This window comes from Crotalus tigris, unplaced genomic scaffold (assembly GCF_016545835.1).
Source record: "Crotalus tigris isolate CLP2741 ecotype Arizona unplaced genomic scaffold, ASM1654583v1 scf7180000019300.285305, whole genome shotgun sequence".
Taxonomy (NCBI): Eukaryota; Metazoa; Chordata; class Lepidosauria; order Squamata; family Viperidae; genus Crotalus; species Crotalus tigris.
The window spans coordinates 171,415-194,979 of NW_024097475.1; the positions used below are offsets into that span (position 1 = coordinate 171,415).

The window sequence follows — 23,565 nt, forward strand, 5'->3', positions numbered from 1 at the left end:
AAACCCGAAACCTGTCCATACTGATGTATCAATTGTAATAACTCTATTACAGAATAAGTAGGTTGAGCTAAGGTAACCACCAAGTCATCTGCGAAAGGCCTTAATTTATATTCCTTTTTATTAACTTCTATTCCTTTTATTTGCTGTGATTCTCGAATTTTAATCAACAATATTTCCAAAGTTAAAACAAACAGCAATGGTGACAATGGACAACCCTGTCTAGTCCCCTTCTCTATTGTAAACACCTCTGACAAACCCCATTAACTATAAGTTGTGCCGTTTGCTTTTGATAAATAACACCAAAAGCTTGTAAAATTTTTTCTCCAAAATTCATTTTCTCAATTAATCTTAACATAAATTGCCAATTCAGCTGGTCAAAAGCTTTTTCAGCATCTAAAAATATCAATCCTACAGAAACTTGATTATTTTTATCTAAATATTCTAATAAATTAATAATTTGTCTGACATTATTCTTCATGTACCTTCCAGTTATAAAACCCGTTTGATCCATATGTATTACATGATGCAAAACCCTCATAAGCCTGTTGGCTAAAATTTTTGAAAAGATCTTGTAATCTACATTTAAGAGAGATATAGGTCTATAATTCTTTGGTAAGGTGAGATCTTGATCTTCTTTTGGAATCAAAGATATAAAAGCTCTACCCCATGACGGGGGAATCTCTGAACCCTGTAATATATTATTAAAAAGCTCGCTTAAAAGTTGAGTCATCTCTTGTACCAATGTTTTGTAAAGTTGCAGGGGGGTTTAAGATTTTGGGCTGCCTTGCTATTTTTTGGCTTCGCGTTCGTGGTCGTGCCTCATCTTCATGGAGGGTGTCAGTTTGCTTCAATCCATACATATATACATATACATATACACACCCTAAAATGAAGGCCAGTTAAAAAAGGAAATTTCTATTGTATTGAGAAGAAAAAAGGCTTTATTAGACAACATGAAGGTGACATATGAGGGCTTCTGTATTTGGCTTGCCAAGTTAGGACACAAAGCACAGGTGTGTTAGTTTTCTTGGAATACATCACTCCTGAGAAGCTGTTTATCAGTAACTAAAAAGGTCAGCACATGGGAGAACTGGAGGTAGTTGGAAAGGCAGTACATTTGAAAAATTACCCAGATTTATGTAATAGGCCCTTCAGAATAGAGAGATTCACAACAGTATCAAGCCTAGGCTTCAAATTATCTCTGGCTAAAGTTCTTTTTTTGCACTATGTAGAGCTTCAAATAATGTTTATTGCTGATTCACCATCTTGAAATTGGTGATAAAGTTTTAACTTTAACTCTGGTCAAAAGCCGATCAACATGTTTCCATCATTTAAATTTCAGTGTCTGAGATCTGAATGAAAAGTGTATGTTCTCTTTCCTAGCTTCATTTCTTGGTTTTAAAAAGAGAGAAAGAAAATAGAACTTCCAAATATCTTTTCTGAACTGAAAATTTTATAGGTTTTCACATTCTCATTATCAGAAGGTTTATGCTGATAATCTCAAAACATGTTTTAAAAAAGGTTTACCTTTAGAATAAAACAGTGGTTTAATTATAACAACTATAATAGCACTTTCATTTTCCTGATATTTATTTATCAAAGGGAAAACAGGTACACTGGAAAACAACAGGAAAATGGAACAAGCAAACATACTAAAAGCTTGTTCTCAATGGCCAACCAACTGCACTAGTCTCCCAGAAGATGAGTCTGAGAGGGAGCCATGCTACCATCAAGATATTGATCACTCTGACTTCATGAATTGGTTCAACCCTTTTTTGAAGCTAATGAAGCTGGTAGCCAACGCTACAAGTCAATTAATTAATTAGGCCTGCAGCATCCAGAAGTGTTGGGGTGGAGAGGGGGATGTTTCAAAAGAGAATAGACTGAAAAAACAGATAACACGTTCATAAAATACTTTTAGGTATTTTACTAAATAAAAATAATTTTAATTTTTTGTAAGCGTTGATGTTCAAAATTCAAATTCTGCATTCCCAGACTGACATGTATTGAACATCTCCATCTAAAAATACATTTGTCCTGCAACCATCTGTTATCAAAGAACACAGTGATCAGCCTCATTATGAAGAGGAAGGCACAAAGCTGAAACAACAATGCTAAATATGTATAAAAACACATAGGGGAGCTGGATTCTTGCTATTAAATTAAGCAGAAGTGCACACCAGGGTGTCAATTATGCAGTGATATTTCTTGCATATTGCATTGTCAGCTGTCTGCAACTAAACATTGATTGTTTTGCATAGATCAGAGCCTGGACTGCATTTGTTATAAAGGCTTTATTTCTGAAACAATAGGATTCCTGAAAGAGATTTGGGAGGGGGGAAATGGAAAAAAATCATTACCAGTTTAGATTCTTTTGAGAAGCCATATCCCTTCAGTCTGTGATTCTCTGTGGGATTTCTCTGGAGAATGGTTACCTATATTGTTGCTTTTCTAGACTAGTATCTAGGCATAATGACAAAAGTTCTGAAATCTTTTAGGCATTTTTGCATATTGCTGTCTCCTTTATTCTTATTAAAATATGCAGCATATACATAACATAGATAGTCAGTTTCTTAATTGGACATTGATAAACATACTTGGGAAATAGGTTCTCCCCACCTGCACATTTCAGTACTGGATCATAGAAATGTTGTAGGAGCTGAAATGAGAACTGCAGAAGTAATTTTAGGTTACTGAAAGTATTATAGGTATTCAGACATACAAGTTTCAAATATAATCAACTTGCTATCCTAGCATTGTTTTTCAGGAGAATATATCTTATAGTCAGTAACAAAACAAAACAAAAAAAGATTTTTAGAAACATCTGCTTATTGGTCATCTTTGATTATTCATTAGACACTGAGTTTATCTATAACACCAAATATCAGATTCTTATTTATTCTTTAAGATGACTTTTTAAAATATTGGGGTAGAATTACATGTTAGGCAAAACTAACTGTGAATTTTCTCCTTTGAACTGTCGTCCTTTGTAAGGCATCTGTCTTATATGGTGAACTGTTATTTTTATTTGAAATTTTGATATTGAAGGGTAAGTTCCAGTAAAAAATGTTATTTTGAAAATAATTGTATTGCTGTATAGATAAGATTTTAGAATGCATTACTGAAGAAAAATAATTTTGATATTCTTAATATAGTTTGAAAGCAATCTAGCATAATTTTACTTTCTCCTTATATTAGAGTATTGAAATCCTGTCAAATAATGATGAATACATTCGACCCAGTGCCACAAATATATAGCCTAACATAATAGCTGTGCTATTTATTGTAAGACCTGCAGGATAGAAAAACTATCACTGCCTTGAGTCAAAGCAATTTAAAGTCTTACTTATTGACCAGTCTGTGAAATATGGTATACATGCATCTTATAGTTTCATCTAGCTTACAGGAATTATGGACTTTAAATTTCTTGATCTTTATATTTGGTCCATAGTTCTGCTGAGGCTGTTTTTTTAATCTGACAGTAGAAGTGAGATATATTTATGATTAAAGAATCAACAATAATTATTTTGATAAATATAGTTAAATATTGCAGACTGCTATATCTATGTATTTTAAGAACTTTGCTAGAAATGCACAATTAGGCAGTGCAAACCTTTAAAGACGTTCTTCACTTCAACAAAGAGTCAAAGAAGCATGCTCTCACAGCTGATTTCTGAAGTAATGTGATTTTCTTGGTTCAGTCTGGCAAAGAGAGTTACCCAAGTTGTTTTACTCTGAGCTGTTTGCACCTCTCATTGGCATACTGTGGCATTCCAAGAGTGGAAGAGATTTCTATATCTGTGTAGCACTTGTACATAGGTCTCTTCCAATGTTTGTGCTGGTGGAAAAGGTGAGAATTCTTCTTCTAGCATTTACTGAAAGTTGAAGGACTGTAATAATGGAGAAGTCTGGCTATCTCCTCACAAGAGGAACAGCATGAACACCAAGACAATAAAAAGTACTATTTTAGAGATCAGTCTTCCATTTAAACATCCCCTTCTTTAGAAGGACCGACCAAAAATAAAATTAGAAAGGAGAACAGAGACTTTGATCAAACTTTCTCCACTCAGGTGAGATGTGTTTTATATTTTGCTAAATTATGGTGATGTTAACAAGATTGAGAAACTAAGCTTGTAATGGATGATTTTGAGTATCCACTCAAAAATAAATTTGGGGAGAAACAAAGGAGGGCAAGGCTTTTTTTTAAAAAAAAACATTCTTTTAAGAAATGTGGCCTATATAAAATAAATTAAATAATCATGTGCATCTCTTATTTGCCTGGGAAGGAAAGGCACAATAAATATTATTGGTTGATCCAAAATATCCATAATACAACTCCTTGTTTTTTCTGGAACTGGAGAGATATATATATTTAAGGAAAATATTGATCAAGAGAAATGTTATTCAGAGTTTATTCCTTGCAGTATGTCTAGGGTAAATAATCTCCTTTAGCTTTTGTTTGTGCAATGGAACCGAAAGTAGTCTATGCATTTGTTCCTAGTGAAAATAAAGATTCCTTGTTCTATGCCTCATGTATTCAGAGGCACGTTTTGTCAAGGCAAGTTGCATTGCCTCTTTGCTTCAACAGCACCTCTTTATAGAACCCAAGCTAGGCTATTTTTCTCAAGTTTTATCCTTCCAAATCAATCCCTCTTGCTCTGCTTAAAGGCTTCAATTGACTTTTTATAGAGGTTATATTCTGAACATTTTCCGGCCATAAAAATATCATTGGTGGGTTTTTTTATAAGTTTTATTATTTTTTTAAAAATTACAATCTTTAGAGCTTAGTAAACAACATGTTGTCTGGGTTTACATATTTAACATTAACTTCTTCAATATAAATCTATTCAGTACTGCACAATCCAGTATTTTTTCCTTGATCGTCCTTTCTTCTTCATATTTTTTCCATTTTCCGCTCATTAGACAATTACAATTCTTGGTACTATTGATGTATACAGAATTAGATATAGACATCTTCATCATATTTTACTAATATTATACAAATAAGAATAATATCAATTCATAAGTCAATATCCTGTTTTTCATGCTCTTATTAAAGTTTGATTTCTCATCAATATTTAAAGTATCTTTGTCATTTATGATTTTCTCAGTATTATTTACATTTATATAGCTAAAAATTATTCATACCAATCCTTTTCTTATTTTCAAATTTCCCATATCAAAAGAAGAAAAAAAATACTATTTTAATTCTAAATCAAATCTGTCATTATAAAAATCTAGTTATATCTAAGGGTCATCCATTTTTTAAATCATATTCAAACAGGCATATTAAACAGAGGACATAAAAAGAAACTGTAATGAGACTAAAAATAACCTAGATGATATAAATGACCAAATTTCCAAATTGAAGCTACAGCTGGAAAGTTCCCAGATAATAACTACAAAATATGAACAAATAAACCAGAAAACAGAGCATGAAGCAGAAGAAATGGATCTAGAGATGGAGGAGATAGGAGAAGGGAAATATGGACTGCCATATACAAATAAAATACTGCAATGAAAATACAAAAGACCCCTTACTCCTTTCTCCAAAATATACCTAAGGACAAGGAAGAAGATTCTAGAAAATGGAATATAGAGCATGCAGGGGAAATGTTTAGGGAATGTGGATGGGCAAAGTTCCCCCCCAAAAATACTCTACCTAAATTGTCTTCCTCATGCCAAGCAGCTTTCACAAAAATAGAAAGAAAAATTTGGGGCAATTTCATTGCCTTAGACTGGAAAGCTACTTGGCAAAGAAAGAAAGCGAGAGTTAGATTTAAAAAACAGAGGATTTATTGATTTATCAGAGTGGGCACTATCTGTTTAACATATCACTGATGTTTGTATGTTGGTGAAAGTTTATGGAAGTTCCTTTAACCTTGGATTCCAACAAAACTTTCTACTGTATATCATTACTTAAGTAGTATTAAAAAACTGAAGCATTAATATCTAAATCTTCATTTTTCTTTGGGAGAAAATATGCTTTATCTAATAGAAAAAGGTATATATTAGTTATCTGGGGGGAAAAGTGATAGGATTTCATTTAATCTGGATTTGTTTTAAAAAGAATCTCACAACTACGTCATTGGTTATTTATCAGGCTTCAGGTGATGGGCTTCTGTCATAAGAGGAAATATGGTCTTCTATTATAAGATTAATAAAAAAATCTGAGAGGAAATATATAATAACCCATCCAAAGTCTTATAGTAGTTTCCTTTCTGAGTGTACATCTGCCTTTATACTTTACCCTTAACATTAATACTAATTTAGTTTACCTTCACTGTATGTCAGGATCTATCTTTCAAATATAAATTTGAAGTATATTTTTAAATTGTTGATTCTGAAGAAGAAAGATATCATCAAATGTTCAGCTGCCTGATATTGTCAGGAACATGGGAGAAAAGTTCAGTAAGAAATGAAAACAATGTTTTGAGGAGGGGAGAATTTAGCTCAAACATTAGAACAGTATTTTCTTTCATGAATAAAGGCAAATATAAATGTCCTGGGATAATGCTGCAAAATCCAATCTGTCAGTGGGACCAGAGTTTTATCTTCAAATATTTTCAAAATATTTTCTTTTGTAGCATCCTAAACCCCCACCCCAATGTATGTATGTATGTATGTATGTATGTATGTATGTACATCTGGGTGGAGCTGGTTCAGAAAGTAGCATAGTTTTTAAACAATGCATAGAAAAGTGAAAATGTAAAAGGGGCGTTGTCTTACCTGAATGCCTTTTCTCAGCATGATGATGGAGAATCCACGGATGGGTTGTCTTAATCTATCTGCTCCAATTAGACTAAGTCTAAAATTTAGTACCGCCCCCTCTGTGCCAACTGCACCCCAGTTTTAGGCTAAGGCGATACTCAGACTTTAGTCCGACGCGTCTGAACAATATGGGAACCAGGCCAACTGACCTAATGGGAGGGAGTGGATTCTCCATCATCATGCTGAGAAAAGGCGTTCAGGTAAGACAACGCCCCTTTCTCCAGCATGATTGGATGGAGAACCCACGGATGGGACATACCAAAGCCCTGTGTCCCTAGGGTGGGGAATTAGATTGGGCCTGGGTCCCATCCAATGTTAATGCATGTTCTAGAACCTTGCGGCCAAATGAAGCCGTAGAAGATGCATATATATCCCTCTTGTAGTGACAGACAAAGGAAGAGGGCGATGCCCATGTTGCTGCTCTACAAATTCCCTCTACGGAGGCCTGAGTAGACCAGGCAGCTGTAGTAGCTGCGCCCCAGTGGAATGGGCCGTGATATGCCTGGGATCTCGCAGTGACTGAGACTGGTATGCCAGAGAAATACAAACTCTAATCCACCTGCATATTGTGGTTGAAGAAACCTTCTGACCTAGTGATGAAGGGTGATAGGACACAAACAGAGCCTCTGTTCTGTGGAAAGATGAGGTTCTCTGTATATAACAATATAAGCCCTGCGCACATCCAATTTGTTCCACTGAACCTCTATGTCATTAGATGGGTTAGGACAGAAGTCCGGCAAAACTATTTCCTGAGATCTAGGATACAAGGACTTGACCTTAGGCACGAAGGAGGGGCCTAGCCTAAGGGTTACCCTGTCCTTATGGAAAGTACACAGGTCCTTCCTCACTGAAGAGCAGCCAGTTCAGAGATCCTTCTGGCTGAAGTTACAGCAACAAGAAATGCCACCTTCATCGATAACTGTTTGAACAAACCAGTGTCAATAGTTCAAAGGGTGCGAAACAAGAGCCTATAAACCTGATGAAGATCCCACGAGGGGTATCTATGTACAGTTGATGGTCTGACGTTGTTAGCTCCTTTTAGGAAGTAGCGTATCATAGGGTAATGTGTTAAGGATTCATTGCCACAAGAAATAACTGTGGCAAGTGCTGCTACCTACCTGCGGATGGTGCTTGTGGAAAGCCCTTTGTCTAGACCATCCCTCAGGAACTCCAAGATAACTGGCATTGAAACCGCCAAAAGGTCAATTTTTCGAACTGAACACCAATTACAGGAGTCTCTCCATGTGGCATCGTATATTCTATTCGTCGAGGGTCGCCTGGATTGCTGAATCATAGCTATGACCCTTGACGAATATGAGTCTCAGCCTAAGGCCTGCCTCTCAAGTGCCAGACGGTTAACTGGAGTCATTGAGGGTCTGGATGGCGTAGTTCCCCCTGAATGTGGGAGATGCGATTTACTGGGATCCTCCATGGAGATGATGCGGAGAGCTCCATCAGGTCGGCGACCAAGAGCATCTTGGCCAATGCGGCGCAACCAGGAGGACCTCTGCTCGTTCGCGAAGGATCTTCCTGATCGTGGCAGGAAGAAACGGCAGAGGAGGGAAGGCATAGAGCAGTTCCCTGGGCCAGGGACTGCGGAGCGCATCTGTTCCCTCCGCTGATGGAGGTGGGAACCCGGAAAGGAATCTGGGAAGTTGTGAGTTGGTGGGGGAGGCAAAAGGTCTAAGGTTGGGGAACCAAACCTTTTCACGATCTCTCTGAACACCTTCGGATCCAGCTGCCATTCGGAATGGTCCATGGTTGCTCAGCTCAGTGAGTCCGCCTGCTGGTTGGTCACTCCGGATATGTGCTCCGCCCTGATGGAGGCAAGATTCAGTTCCGCCTAGGACCCCAGCAATTTGGCCTCCTGCATGAGAGGCCTGGACCTTGTCCCCCCTTGTCTGTTGACGTGAGCCTTGGCTGTAATGTTGTCGGTTAAAATCAGGACATGTTGGTCCTGTACTATATTGGTGAATCCCTTTAGGGCCATATGTATGGCTCTGAGTTCCAGCCAGTTTATATTGTTCTTTAGGTCCTGTTTGGACCACTGACCTTGAGCCCAGTGCGTGTGGAGGTGTGCCCCCCACCCAAACAGGCTTCCATCTGTGGTAATGGTAATCCTGTCTGGTTCTAATACTGCTCCCCGTGACAGCGCCGGGGAGTCCCACATTTAAGGGAGTTCAAGTCTCTGAAATGGAAGGAGAAGCCATGTAATTCTCTGGCATGGAGGCGTGCCAATGGCACAATTTGCACGCAGGACACCGTCTTCCCCAGTAGCTGTGATAGGGAGGCCAATGTGACTACTCTGGCCCTTTGGATCCGACATACAAGAGTCTGAATAGAGTTCCTTCGGTCCTGAAATAGGTAGACCGTACAATTGTCCATGTCTATAACAGCGCCCAAATGGAGGAGCCGGGTTGTTGTATGACTTTTCTGGAAATTAACAGAAAACCCGTGCTCCTGAAAGACCTTGATGGCTAGGGCGAGGTCTGACTGAGCGTTTCGGAATGATGATGACTGAATTAGTATGTCATCTAAATAGCATTGAATTCTGATTGGAATTTGTCTAAGGTGGGCTGCGAGCACTGCCAGTACCTTGTAAATACCCTCGGTGTCGATGAGAGGCCAAATGGTAGGGCTCTGTACTGGTAGTGGGCATAGTTGAATCTGAGGAATTTGCAGTGGTTAGGAAACATGTCTCAGTTAGGTCTATTGAGGTAAGAAAGTCACCTTGCCTGATGCTGGCCAGGATTGATTGAAGTGGTTACATCTTAAACTTCTTATACCTCAAGTAAGGTTTAGACCTTTCAAGTCTAAGATTGCCCTCCAGCCCCCCAAGTCTTAGGGATGACAAAGAGGTTTGAGTAAAACCTTTGTCCTTCTTGGTCTTGTGTACTGGTTCAATTGCTCATATTTGTAATAAATGAGCTATGGCCTCTGATATAAAGTCAGCCCTGGACCTGCTCGTTGGGATAGGGCAAGAGCGGAATTTGTCAGGTGGTTGAGAACAAAATTCTAGTCTCAAACCTTGTGTGACAGTGTCTAACACCCATGCATCTGTAGTGATGGTTGTCCAAGTGCTGGAATAAGGGGCCAGCTGGCTTCCTATGGGAAGTGAGACTGTGAGATCACTTGCCTCGTTTAGAGGAACGGCCCCTCGGCCTTGAAGGGGCCGCTTGGCCTGGATCTGTGGTCTGCTTCTGCATGCTGAACGATCCTGCTGTCGTTCTTGTCTCTGAAAGGAATAAAGGGATGCCTGGGCCCAGTCCCAGGATGGAGCTGGTTGAAAGGCAGCCTCCTGTAACTGCTCTGTGACATGAGTTAACCAGAGTTTTACGTTTGTCCTTACCTTCAGTTAAGTATGGTTCTAGTGCCTTACCAAAGAGATGTCCACCTGTGTAAGGTTTAGAGGCCAGACGCCACTTGGTCTTGGTGTCTGCTCGCCAATTCCTGGGCCAAAGGAGCCTTCATGCTGAGATGTCTGCAGCGATGGTCTGGCAGTGTATCTAGCCATGTGCAGAGAAGCGTCGGCTAAGTACTGGGATGTAGCCACTAACTTACCCAGATTTTGGTGAGCTCTGAGCTGGTCCGGAGGGATTCTGTCCTGGAGCTCACGTAACCCAAGGGCTGAAGCCCTGGCGAAGAAGGCCATGGATGTTGCCGCCTTTGTTGCCCAGGCTGATGCCAGATGGGAACTACGCAATGCAGAGTCAATCTTTTTATCCTCTGCCCTAAGTGCCTCATTTATGTCCCCAGGGATGTTAGCATTGGGAAACAATGAGTTCAAGGCTCCTCAATCTCAGGAATCTCCAATAGGGAGGCCAGAGAATGGGCAACATTGAATAATGTTCCCTCTACTGCACCGGGTCTTAAGAAGGATCCTAAGTTCTCCCATTGTTCTTGAACTATATTCAGAAAAAGGGGAGGGCAGGGAATATTGTTCTGCGAGACTGAGGGCTCGGTGTATATGGCGTGGGGACCCTTGGACGTTGTAGGTGGGGTCTCCTGTTCTTGAGGGAGGTTTGCAGTAGTGCAGGCCCTGAGTAGCAGGGAATTAAAGAATGAATGGTCAAAGAGACTGACAGCAGGGGTGGGGTCAGAGGGAGTGATGCCCTCGTCCTCAAACAAAATCAGGCCAGATTGTTCAGCCCCTGTAGATTCCAAATCCGATGAGGGATCCTCCATCAAATCTGGAGATTGTGGATGATACATGGCCTGGGGGGGGGTGGCTGTGGGGTGTTGGAGGCCATAAACTGAGCCACAGCCTGGGCTATCATGGACTGAAGGAGGTCCGGGTTCAAAGCCTGGTTCTCAGGAGGGCGAAGCCCTGCTGCAGTGGGGGTGAATGTGGCCTGGGGTCCTGGGGTGTCCTGGTTGGTTATGCCCTTCCCTGGGTCCCTCTTGTGGTTAAATCTAATTGGGGAATTCCCCTGGGGGGAGACCAGGCCCCTGGGGCTGAGGCACAATGTGAGGAAAGGGGTTCAAAAATGGACCTTCCCATCGTGCCTGTCAGATCTGGGGAGGCCGCTCTCAGTCTTTGGGACTCCTCCTCCCTCTGTGGCTCCCTGCTTGGCCGGGCTCGCTTGGTGGTGTTCTTTCCACTTGCCTCTGTTTGGCGTTTCCTCTTGGCCGGCTCGCTGATTTTCTCTGCCATGATGAGTTGCTCTGGGCTCAACCTTGGCAAAACGCCCCCCCTCGGCGCTGTAACTCACCAAGGGAGCCTGCAGAGATGATTCAGCCCGTGAAGGGGGTGGGCGGGGAATTAATGGGCACCGCGTCCCTTGGGAGCAAACAGGCCCTCCCCGGTTCAACGCTGTAGTCTCAAAGCCTCTGCCACCGGTGATGAACACTGCCTTCAGGAGAAACTCCAGACAGTCTGGGCCTCAGTCACACACAAAATGGCCACCGTGAGTCAATTCAAAATGGCGGCCGCAGAGTTCGCGCCAAAAAAACGGCAGTTAGAAGAAGGCCTTGAGGCCTGAGGCCTAAGCTGCGATGAGCCCTCGTTCCGAGGAATCGCTTGGGCTCCTAACGCAGCGAATGGATTCCAAAAAAAAAGGCCATTAGAAGAAGAAGGCCTTGAGGCCTGTGGCCTAAGCTGCAATGAGCCCTCGTTCCGAGGAATCGCTTGGGCTCCTAACGCAGCGAATGGATTCCAAAAAAAAAGGCCATTAGAAGAAGAAGGCCTTGAGGCCTGTGGCCTAAGCTGCAATGAGCCCTCGTTCCGAGGAATCGCTTGGGCTCCTAACACAGCGAATGGATTACAATTAGGTGAGCTGAGAGAGGCTGAGGCAGGCCGAGGCCTAGTAAGGCCTCCAGGCTCTGAAAATTGGATCGGTGCCAAAAACTTTCTCCTGCTGCTGGGGCGGTCTGCTGAGGCCGAGGGACCTAGAAAAGGCTCCCTCCAAGCCTGATGAGCCTCGTCGTCCCTTGCGGAGCCCCCCAGTCAATTGGCAAGCTTACCCCTGCCTCTAAGGCCTCCAGGCTCTGGTTAGAAGAATGGAGCCTCTGATGCAGAGGAACGGCCCCTGGTAGGAGATTTCTCTTGCTTCTGGGAATCCAATTTTCAAGCTGATTGTGAAGGTGAAAGGCTCTCAAAGGGAGAAAGGGAAAGTTCCCCCCCCAAAGGGAGGTTTTGTCAGCCTGTCAGCCTGCTAGGCTACAGGTTAGGATGAAATAAAATAGGAATACACAGTCTTCTGCTCCAGGAGCGAAGAAAAAACGCGTCTTAGAGCAAAGAGACTAAGTCTAAAACTGGGGTGCAGTTGGCACAGAGGGGGCGGTACTAAATTTCAGACTTAGTCTAATTGGAGCAGATAGATTAAGACAACCCATCCGTGGGTTCTCCATCCAATCATGCTGGAGAATTAGGGATTTACAAAGTCAGAGCTTTTCTAAAGAAAAACCAGAGACACTGTGAGCATTAGTCCATTAGTGGGTGAAAGTGGAAGAAGGTGACAAGCAACAGAGAGAAAGCAGACCTATTTAACTTGTTTTTCGCATCTGTCTTTACACAAAGGGAAAAAACAGACAACCTACCAAAAATAGTGCCATAAAAAACAGAATAGAAACACAAGTTAAGAAAGGCAAGAAAATGGTGAGCACTTGTCCAACCTAGATGAGTTTAAATCACCAGGACCAGATAGATTATACTCCCAGGTTCTCGAGGAACTGGCAGATGTGATCTCAGAACCATTGAACTATATTTTTCAAAGATCCTGAAGCACTGGGGAACTACTGGAGGACTGGAAAAGAGCTGATGTAGTTCCTATCTTCAAAAAAGGAAAAAAAATTGACCCAGGAAATTACAGACCTATCAGCCTGACCTCAATACCTGGGAAGATTCTGGAAAAGATAATCAAACAATGAATCAGCGAACACCTATAGGCAAATAAAGTCTTTACTAAAAGCCAACATGGCTTTGTCAAAAACAGATCGTGCCAGACAAATCTTATCACATTCTTTGATCAAGTGACAAAATTAGTGGATCAGAGGAATGCTGTGGATATAAGTTACTTGGACTTCAGTAAGGCATTTGATAAAGTCGATCACAACCTACTACTTGATAAAATAGAAAAATGTGGGGTAGACAGCATCAGCACCAGATGGATCTGTAGCTGGCTGACCGGCTGTACTCAGCGTGTGGTCCTCAATGGAACCACATCTACATAGAGAGAAATGTGTAGTGGGGTGCCCCAGGTCTCTGTTCTGTCCCGGTGCTCTTCAACATCTTCATCAACGATTTGGTCAAGGGATAGATGGGGAACTCATCAAATTTGCAGATGACACCAAGCTGGCAGGAATAGCCAACACTCCAAAAGACAGGCTTAAGATACAGGAGGATCTGGACAGACTTGAACACTGGGCACTATCTAACAAAATGAAATTCAGTGGTGAAAAAAATTAGGTTCTACATTTAGGCAAGAAAAAACAAATGTACAGATACAGTGTAGGGGGTACCTCAGAGTCCTAGTGGACAATCACTTAAATATGAGCCAGCAGTGTGCTGCAGCTGCCAAAAAGGCCAACACGGTGCTAGGCTGCATTAACAGAGGGATAGAATCAAGATCACATGAAGTATTAATACCACTTTACAATGCCTTGGTAAGGCCACACTTGGAATACTGCATCCACTTTTGGTCACCATGATGTAAAAAAGATGTTGAGACTCTAGAAAGAGTACAGAGAAGAGCAACAAAGATGATTAGGGAACCAGAGGCTAAAGCATATAAGGAACAGCTGCTGGAATTGGGTATCTCTAGTTTAATGAAGAGAAGGACGAGGGGGGACATGATAGCAGTGTTCCAATATCTCAGGGGCTGCCACAAAGAAGAGGGAGTGAAACTATTTTCCAAAGCGCCTGAAAGCAGGACAAGAAGCAATGGATGGAAACTAATCAAGGAGAGAAGCAACCTAGAACTAAGGAGGAACTTCCTGACAGAACAATTAACCAGTGGAACAACTTGCCTCCAGAAGAGGTGAATGCTCCAACACTGGAAGTTTTTAAGAAGAAATTGGATGGCCATTTGTCTGAAATGGTATAGGGTTTCCTGCCTGAGCAGGGAGTTGGACTAGATGACCTCCAAGGTCCCTTCCAACTTTATTATTATTATTATTATTATTATTATTATTATTATTATTATTATTATTACTACTACTACTACTACTACTACTACTACAGAACAATTAAATAGTTGAGAAAACAAGTTTTCAGAGTTTTGATGTGCTAGTTACAATGTAGGTATTCTTAACTGCATTACAGTAAGCTTTAATTTAAAAAAGATGTTTTTGGGTGTAAGCAAGAGGAAATGTATATATGTATGTATGCATATGAAATATAAAGAGTGTTGTATGTATGTATATGAAATATAAAAAGTATTGGTTTATTCATGAAAGCATGCATTATCAAAAGAAATAATGATTAATGTGATGTCAATAATATATCCAAATCTCTTTTGGTATAAGTGATAGTACTACTGCTTGCAATTTTAAAGAAATACTTGCTCAGTATTCATTCATCAGCACTCTGCAAAATAAGAACATTAAATGACAGTGGTTTATTTCAGCCCCTCATCAAAACCTCATAGCAAAGAATTGGTCACAGTTTACATGTAGGTTTTCTTACAGGACATTGATTATTAAAGCTTTTTTTCCCTGGGCTCACACCTAATTGTGTAACTGATATTACGTTAGTTAAATTGTTAGATAAAATAATCATTACCAAAACCTGGGAAGACTGCATTTACATTTTTTGAGGAATGTTGTCTGGATTGGGAATTGTATAGGCAAACAGCATGCTTGGAATTTTTTCTTCAGTGTCTTATGACCTTGAGGGATGAGTGGAAGAGATGCTGCCTAGGAAATAATCAGAGAAGAGGGGGAGTAACCCAGTAATTGCTTCACCATAATTATCCTGCTATAAAAGGAGACAGTGGGAGATTTGTACTTTCAGACTTACAAGATTTTGTTAATGTAGCCTTACAATAAAGTAGTATTAGCTCATCTAGTTGTGTTTTCTATCTATTTTATTTGGGAGGGCTGACACTCATAGGTCATTAAGCTGTTTATATAAAACAATAAAATGAGAATATATTTTTATCTCATAATAGCTGCATAATTATACTTAAATTTGTCTCTGTGTGTATAATCTAAAGTTTGAAAATTGAATTATATTTCTTAATTATTTTATCATCTTTCAGATAGAAGTGCTGGTTTTTCTTTATAAGATAAATGATATCTTTTCTGCTGCATAATTATGTTGTCATTTTTATCTTATATCTTTATTGTTGGATTCAATTAACTTAGATGCTTATGTAGCTAGTTCTTTTTTACACAAATTTGAATTTTAAAATATTTGAAGAGGGATATTATAAGATGCAGAAACAGTAGATTTTTGCAGTGTTAATAATCACTGGCAATATGTTTATATTCCCTTGAAGCAGATTTATCTGAGATCATAAACAAATTAATTAGTGCATAGCATCTTTTGTCTATTTGAGAATGAAAGAAAAGAAAAGTGAGATTTCCAGAACATATTCCAACTAAGCATTAATTAGACTTAAACTTGAAAACATTTAGCTGGGATTTCTGAGAGTTGTAATTTCATAAAAAAAACACACCTTTTCTCAAGCATTAATAAAAATGATTTTAAACTTGATTTTAAGCTTAAATGAAACAATGCACTACGTTAATAAGTATAGCAAATGCATGAGAGAAAGGATATTTAGATAGATTAGGTAGACACACTGTGAAGATTTGTAACTTCTGAAAAAAATTGAAACAAGTTATTGTGAATGTTAAAGTCGAATAGGTCACAGTGATTAGTTTTCATAGTACAAGCAGTGGCTGAATGATTTGTGCATAAACAAAAAGATAAGAGGAATAAATAGGTCTTCATAGATCTCAATTGCTTTGTAATATTCATGACTTAATAGCAAGCTATTGTTGTTAGCTACAAAAGGTGATGCAGTATTATTTAGCTATGCAGACATTGGCTATGGCTTTAAGTGAGTTCTACAGGAAATTAAACACCCAGGACCCTCACCCAAAGCTAGCTTTATATCCAGTGCTTAACACTAATAAATTATCTCAAGCTCAGTAAATCTTCCAAGCTTCTGTACTCCTGGTTTAATTTATAGTTCGCAGCTATGATTTTTACAATGGAAAACCTTCTGCTATTGATTTTAGAGGAGAATGAGAGGAGTGTGCAAAATTCTAATATATGTTAAATCCTGGAATAAAGACTAAAGAAATATGAAGCAAAGACCTATGTAAAACAACTCTTTTGAGATTGATAAAGAATGTTCTATGTCCTTGAATAAAATATAGAATTAATTTGAAAGAAACACAGTGAGATTTTAGTAGTGGTAAATGAATGATAACATTTCTATTTATAAGAAATAAATCATGTGATAGGTAATTGAGAAATATTTCACATTCACAAAAATTAGGTGCTTAAAATTAGATGTATATTAACTTATGAAGATAATAAGTACATCATAAGAATATTGTTTAAATATAAATCGTGTATACTGTTATATTGTTTGGGTGGTTTAATGTTGTAAGATTCGCTTGTGTAAGATGGGTGCATATATATATATATATATATATATATATATGTTTTCTGAGGTTTTCGCAGGTGTTTGTATGTAGGTCTTTGGTTATTTGGGTTTTCTCCCATGTAAAATTGGAAGTGTCTTGGCGACGTTTTGACGAAGTCTCATTCGTCATCTTCAGGCTGGTGCTTTCGGCTTTGTGCTCCTAGAAGCACGAAGCCGAAAGCACCAGCCTGAAGATGACGAATGAGACTTCGTCGAAACCTCGCCAAGACACTTCCAATTTTACGTAGAAGAAAACCCGAACAACCAAAGACCTACATATATATATATATATATATATATATATATATATATATATATATATGTTTTCTAAGGTTTTCGCGGGTGTTTGTATGTAGGTCTTTGGTTGTTCGGGTTTTCTCCCGCGTAAAATTTGCTGCTCGAAGCACGAAGCTGAAAACACCAGCCTGAAGATGACGAATGGGACTTCGTCGAAACGTCGCCAAGACACTTCCAATTTTACGCGGGAGAAAACCCGAACAACCAAAGACCTATATATATATATATATATATATATATATATATATATATATATGTTTTCTGAGGTTTTCGCGGGTATTTGTATATAGGTCTTTGGTTGTTCGGTTTTCTCCCGCGTAAAATTGGAAGTGTCTTGGCGACGTTTCGACGAAGTCTCATTCGTCATCTTCAGGCTGGTGCTTTCGGCTTCGTGCTTCTAGGAGCCAAGACACTTCCAATTTTACGCGGGAGAAAACCCGAACAACCAAAGACATATATATATATATATATATATATATATATATATATATATATATATATATATACATACATACACACACACACACACACACACACACACACACAATAAAATGTGAAAATCAGGTACATTGCCATAATATTTGACTTACTTTATAATTCCATAGAGGATAAGCATTTTTTTATATATTAGAAAGTTTGGGGTTTAGTTTGGTTTGGTTTTTATTATATACCATCAAATCACATTCAATTCTTACTGATACACAGATAGATGTACTCCAGGATGAACTACAATTTTAAAATTTCCAAAATCCACTTAGGCTTTTTTGTTTTTTAAAGGGATAGAATTTCTGGTATTTTGGAACGACTGGTATATCAAATCATTTGGAGAAAATATTGTTAGCATGACTGCTGTAGGAATATGGTTAAAAATAGTTTCTTGTTGTGAAGATATCATCGCTGACAAAAGTTGGGAGCACCTTCCTCTCTACCTCTCTGGGTTTTATTTCATATACAAGGAAGAAATACAAGAAGAATGAGAAAGAAAGAAAAGAATCCACAGGGTGATAATACTGTTTTTCAGTACAGGCTCTTCATCTCTCTCTCCCCCTCCCTCCCTCATCTACCTCAAATTATTGGAGAAAATAACTGTGCAGCCAGAAGAACGTAAATGTTTTCCTGCCACCAACATTAGCTAGTAGGGTGAGAATACACTGCTATCCAGTAATTCTGAAGCTCAAGGATCTTTAGTGGGAGTAACAGAAAGCACTCATGCTCAATTCTATTCCTACCTCATAAGAGGTAGCTGGTGAAATCTTTTAAGACAAAGATGATTATACATTGGCTAGGATGGCCCTCAGGTACCTTAAAGCAGTGGCTAATCATGAGTCATAAGGAAAAAGTCTGTGACAAGAAAATAGATAAATTGAAGGATACGTCATGTAATAGATATCAGATAGGGAAAAGGTATTGTGTACAAATTTATAAAAACACTGGAAATGATAAACCAGCAAATAACAGATAGTCAAGAAAATGAGCAGTTATGAAACTTGAATTGCATACCAAAGGCAGAATCTCCAATTTCACTGAAATCAGAAATATTTTGACCAATCCATCAAGGAAGAGATTACAGGGAACCAGTCAACACCTGATAAAGAGTCTAGGGAGATTCTTAGTCATGGTTGTCTCAAGGGTGCTTTTTCAAGAGGCAAATGGACTTTCTTGTTTTTCTTTGAAGACATTTCACTTCTCATCCAAGAAGCCTTTTCAGCTCTGACTGGATGGTGGGGAATGGAACGATTTGTATTCCTTGCAGACAGCTGGTCATTTGCATTCTTTTAGAGAGTTGTTGAGGCTATTTGGAGGTTTATCTGTGTCCTCAAGATCACCTGAGTTGTGCAAATGGGTGTGCAGCCTTCTTGGAACTGCTGAAAGAACTGTTTTGTAGACTGGAGATAGATGATGTCGTATCCTTCCCCCTCTATTGAGGGAGAGCTGTTCAGTTTTGACATAGATGGCTTCTTTGACCCCTCTTTCAAACCAGCAGTCCTCTCTATCCAAAATATGGACTTTGCTGTCTACAAAAGAGTCTTTTCCTTTTAAATGCAGATGGACTGCTGAATTTGTCCTGATGGCTTTATTTTCCTATGCCATGTATTTATAAAGCGGTTGTTTTGTTTCCCCAATTTACAGATCTGCACATGTCTCACTGCATTGTACTGCATATACCATGTTGCTTAGTTTTTGTCTGGGTTTTTTATCCTTGGAGTAGACAAGCTTCTGCCTTAGTGTATTCTTGGATTTAAAGTGTGCACATATGTTGTGTTGGCTGAAGATCAAAGAAAATCAAGCACGCTGAAATCACAGAAAAGGTTAGTAGTGGATACATAGAAAAATGAATTCTTAAAAGTCCAAACTCAGTGGTAGAAATACCATCAATTTGATTAACATCTGGGCAACTACAGTCATTAGATATGCAGCTGAAAAGTGGATTGGACTCAAGCAGAAATAAAAGCCCTGGATAGGAAGAACAGAAGAATAATCACAGAGAATCATTGAACTTCATCCACGCAGCCAAAGGCTATAGATGGGCATGGAATTTTGCAAGAACATCAAACAGTGAAGAAGAGACACTAAAGCTACTATGCCATGAAACTTAACTGAATACTAAAGAGACTACACTGGCTTATAAGAAAGACCAAATGAAGAACAAAAGAGAGACATAGCAAGGCGAAGTATTACATGGCAAGTAACTGAAAAAAACTAGCAGGCCATGCAGATAACTACAAGACCTGACAATGGCTAATAGCAGGAAAGCAAGAAAAAGACAATGCTGTATGCATTAAAAGAGCTTTACAAACAAATGCATGCTGGCTTTGTGAAGACAGCGACAGAAATGCCTTCACTTCAAAGAAGCTGAAGAAACACCTAGTTGGACCACCTTATTAGCTGCTGCAAGAGATTGACTACAAACAATGGCATGACAAAATAGCAACAATGGTGCATTGGAACAGCTGCAAGAAATACTATTTGCCTGCAAACAAGAACTGATGGGACCCATAAAACAGAGAAAGTAATGACTTTCTCGTTGTGACTTTAAAATTCAAACAGACAAGCATCTCTTCAAACACTCCAGACTTAATAATTGTTGATAAGACAAAAAAGTCTGGATAATGGACATGGTGGTACCTGGAGATAACAGAATAGAAGAGAAAGAACTGGAGAAAAATCACAAAATATAAAGATCTGTAAATAGAAGTAGAATGATTATAGCAAAAAAAAAGCAAAGATAGTACCAATAGTAAAAAGCACCTTGATTATAATTCAGCAACATCTAGAACACCACTCAAACACCATTGGCATTGACAAAATCACCATCAGTTAATTGCAAAGGGCAGCCTTAATTGGAATACTTTATATCCTGTTGTGGTACCTTCAATATGATTAAACAACAATATCTTCTTAACCCAGGTCCTTGGGAAGGACTTGATAGATGGATAAAAATATCAAAGCCAGTCTAAACATTTGGCTGACTGTATGACCAACCAAAGTAATCCATATACCTAGGTATCATCATTATTTATTTTGATCATTGACCAACAAAATTCTGTTCAATACTAATATTAATTCCTTGCTATGACATGATGCATCACTGAGTAATTAAAATTCATCATTTTAATAATAGGCAAAATTAATGTGAATCACAAATACAAGGATCAAAACATCAAACCAGAAGTTTCACAAGATTGCTTTTTGAACTGTAATGTATACATTTAGAGATGGAATTATTATATGATGGAAGTTTCCAGCATAAAAAACGTTTTAGATGATTTTGGTGGAGGGGTGGAAGGGTTAGTGACCACCCAAACCTTAAGAGTATTGATGGAATAGTAACTATGCCTGTGTTCAATATTCCATATTCATTTCACAATCTGGTTTATAATCCTCTCATATTATATTTTAGTATTGTAAAATCATCCTTCTGATTTTTAAAAATTGTATTACAATCATTTTGAAGCAATTTTATAGAAACTTTGCACATTGAGTGGCCACAATATGAATTTTATTATGGAATAGTAGCAGAAGCTAAACAAAATGTATAGGATTAAATTCCTTATTTGAATTCTTGCTTTAGGAAGAAGCAAATGAATACTCTTTCTGGTATTTTGCATTAATAATTTGACTGGTTATACAGTCTGAATCAGAAGTGCCTTTTGAGGTTTATAAATCTTTAACCAAAGAATGGCCTGTGTGTAAAATTGCTCTAATCTCACGATATAGACAGACAAGGGGATAATGTTTCAAATGAAATGACTGTTAAGTTTCATGAATGTTTTAGTACTGGGGAAAAGTCCTGTATGAAATATCATTGAATTTAAACAGAATAAAGTGCTTTGTTCTCTTTGATGACTGACAATAGTAGAAACTTTATTAAGTATCATAAGCTTTTTCAAGGAGAAAACCTAATTAAATAAACAACATTTCTTACTACCATATTAAATAGCCTCTGTTTTTAATTATTCATTGTTAATTTTACTTCTATGTACTGGGTTACTGACCTAAAATGCCTCTCAAGATTGAGAAGCAGATTCAGTTTTCATTACAAGATTAGTAGGTACGTAAAGAGTTATTATCATTTAATAACTTGATGAATGACAAATATAAACTAGTCAACAATAGTTTCCTATAACAAAGTTGTCACCTTTGCAAGAATTACATACATGATAATTTAAACCCCACCTAAGCATATTTATTGCAGTTTCATCCTCATGGCATTATCCCAGATAAACAAGCATACTTATTTCTTTTCTTTTTTCTTTCTTTTCTTTGGGTAAAAATGCCTATTAATCTCTGTATAGTTACAAACAAAGCTGATGCAAATTCAGAATGTGATTACTTACTGATATAGCATCAGTCTGTACATTCATCATATATTGTATGCACAGTTGGGGATTTTTACAAGGTTTGATTTTATCCAGTGAATTTTCAGTTTCCTTACGATTATATAAATAATCTGTTAGGATTATGTCTTGAATATTCAATGTGTGTATCTTTTATATAAATGATAATCTGTAAAAAGTAAAAATATGTTGTTTTTATTGCCAGATAGTCTACATGGGCTGGACAGAGGAACGGGAACAAGATTCTCTTCAAGACCGAGTGTACACGCCAAAGTTTCTTGCACTGAGGGGTTCTTCACTTTATAAGTTTTTAGCACCTCCAGTAAGTATCATTCTGTATCCTGCTTCATAATTAAATGTACAGATGAAGAGGTTACATTGATTTGGAGGTTTTATGTTAATTCAGGGTTTCTCATTCAATATAGTATCAGAAAAATATATAAAAGGATGACAGAGAAAAGGTAATAATGGTGAAAAATCAATAATGGTAGAAATAATAAGAAATAATTTATAAATACAACTTTAATGGAAAACTGATCTGAAAATAAATCCTGTTCATTTAATTTATATTCATATATTAAATAAAATCTTCCTCCTTTTGCAGTTCTTCCATTTTCATCAGGAGCATCTTAAAAAGAGCTCCCTTTCTATGTACCAATTTCCAAGAATGGTACTCTCAAAGCCAGAAATAATTCATACTAGATAGCTAAAAAAATCATCACTGTTTTTTCTATAAATCATAGCATGCCTTCTTGCCATCTCATTGCTTATGCAGGTATAAGTGAGTTAGTGCTTTTCAAAATTGTATGGAAAAATAAGTGTAATTAGTTTTTGTGTATATTTTTACTCAAGGTCACAACATGGGACTGGACCCGAGCTGAAAGAACATTTTCTGTATATGAGATCATGTACAAAATATTCAAGGTACGAAGACTAAAAATAAATTTCATTTAAATAGTAAAAAGAAGAGTAGTATAGATATAAAAAAGCATAGCTGAATTTCCACAGAGGGAAGCACTAGGTAGAAATTAGGATTGCATATTGCAACATGCAACCGTAATTTCTTTAAGGTCATGGCAAAATAGCCTTAGTTCAAAGAGAAGGAGGGCCCTAAAACTATTTTGAGCACTCTGCCATTGTAATGGTATATGGGAATGACTTTGGGAGACCAGAGGAAGAATCAGAGACCAGACAATCATCATGCAAGAGCTATTCCAGCCCACAAAAGCAAGGGGACCTGGGAAGCATTTCAGAAGTGACCCTTCCTGGCTTTCTGGAGAGTAAAAAGTAGGGGAGAAATATTTCCAGACTTGCAAGATTCTATTAATGTAACCTTACAATAAAGAGGACAGGAAGACCTGGAGGAATGTTGTCCATGGGGTCGCGATGGGTCGGACACGACTTCGCAATTAACAACAACAACACAATAAAGACAGAGCTAGTATTCATAGTTGTGCTTCTTGTCTAGACTGCCTTGAAGGGCTAACAGCAATGAGGAATAATGAGGAATCAAAGCAAGTCTTTTACTCCTTTGTTTTTATCCTAAGGTTACAAAAGTC

The 23,565-nt window shown here is 38.3% G+C and overlaps 1 protein-coding gene across 4 annotated transcripts in view; it reads left to right on the top strand.

Annotated features, from left to right (window-relative positions):
* Nucleotides 1–23,565, top strand: part of SNTG1 (syntrophin gamma 1) — a 221,610-nt gene that overhangs the window by 160,397 nt on the left and 37,648 nt on the right. For all 4 annotated transcript variants that reach the window (XM_039361563.1, XM_039361566.1, XM_039361564.1 and 1 more), the window contains 2 exons: nt 22,212–22,328; nt 22,859–22,930. In XM_039361563.1, the coding sequence (XP_039217497.1) occupies nt 22,212–22,328; nt 22,859–22,930 (189 nt within the window). The remainder of the gene's footprint in view (nt 1–22,211; nt 22,329–22,858; nt 22,931–23,565) is intronic.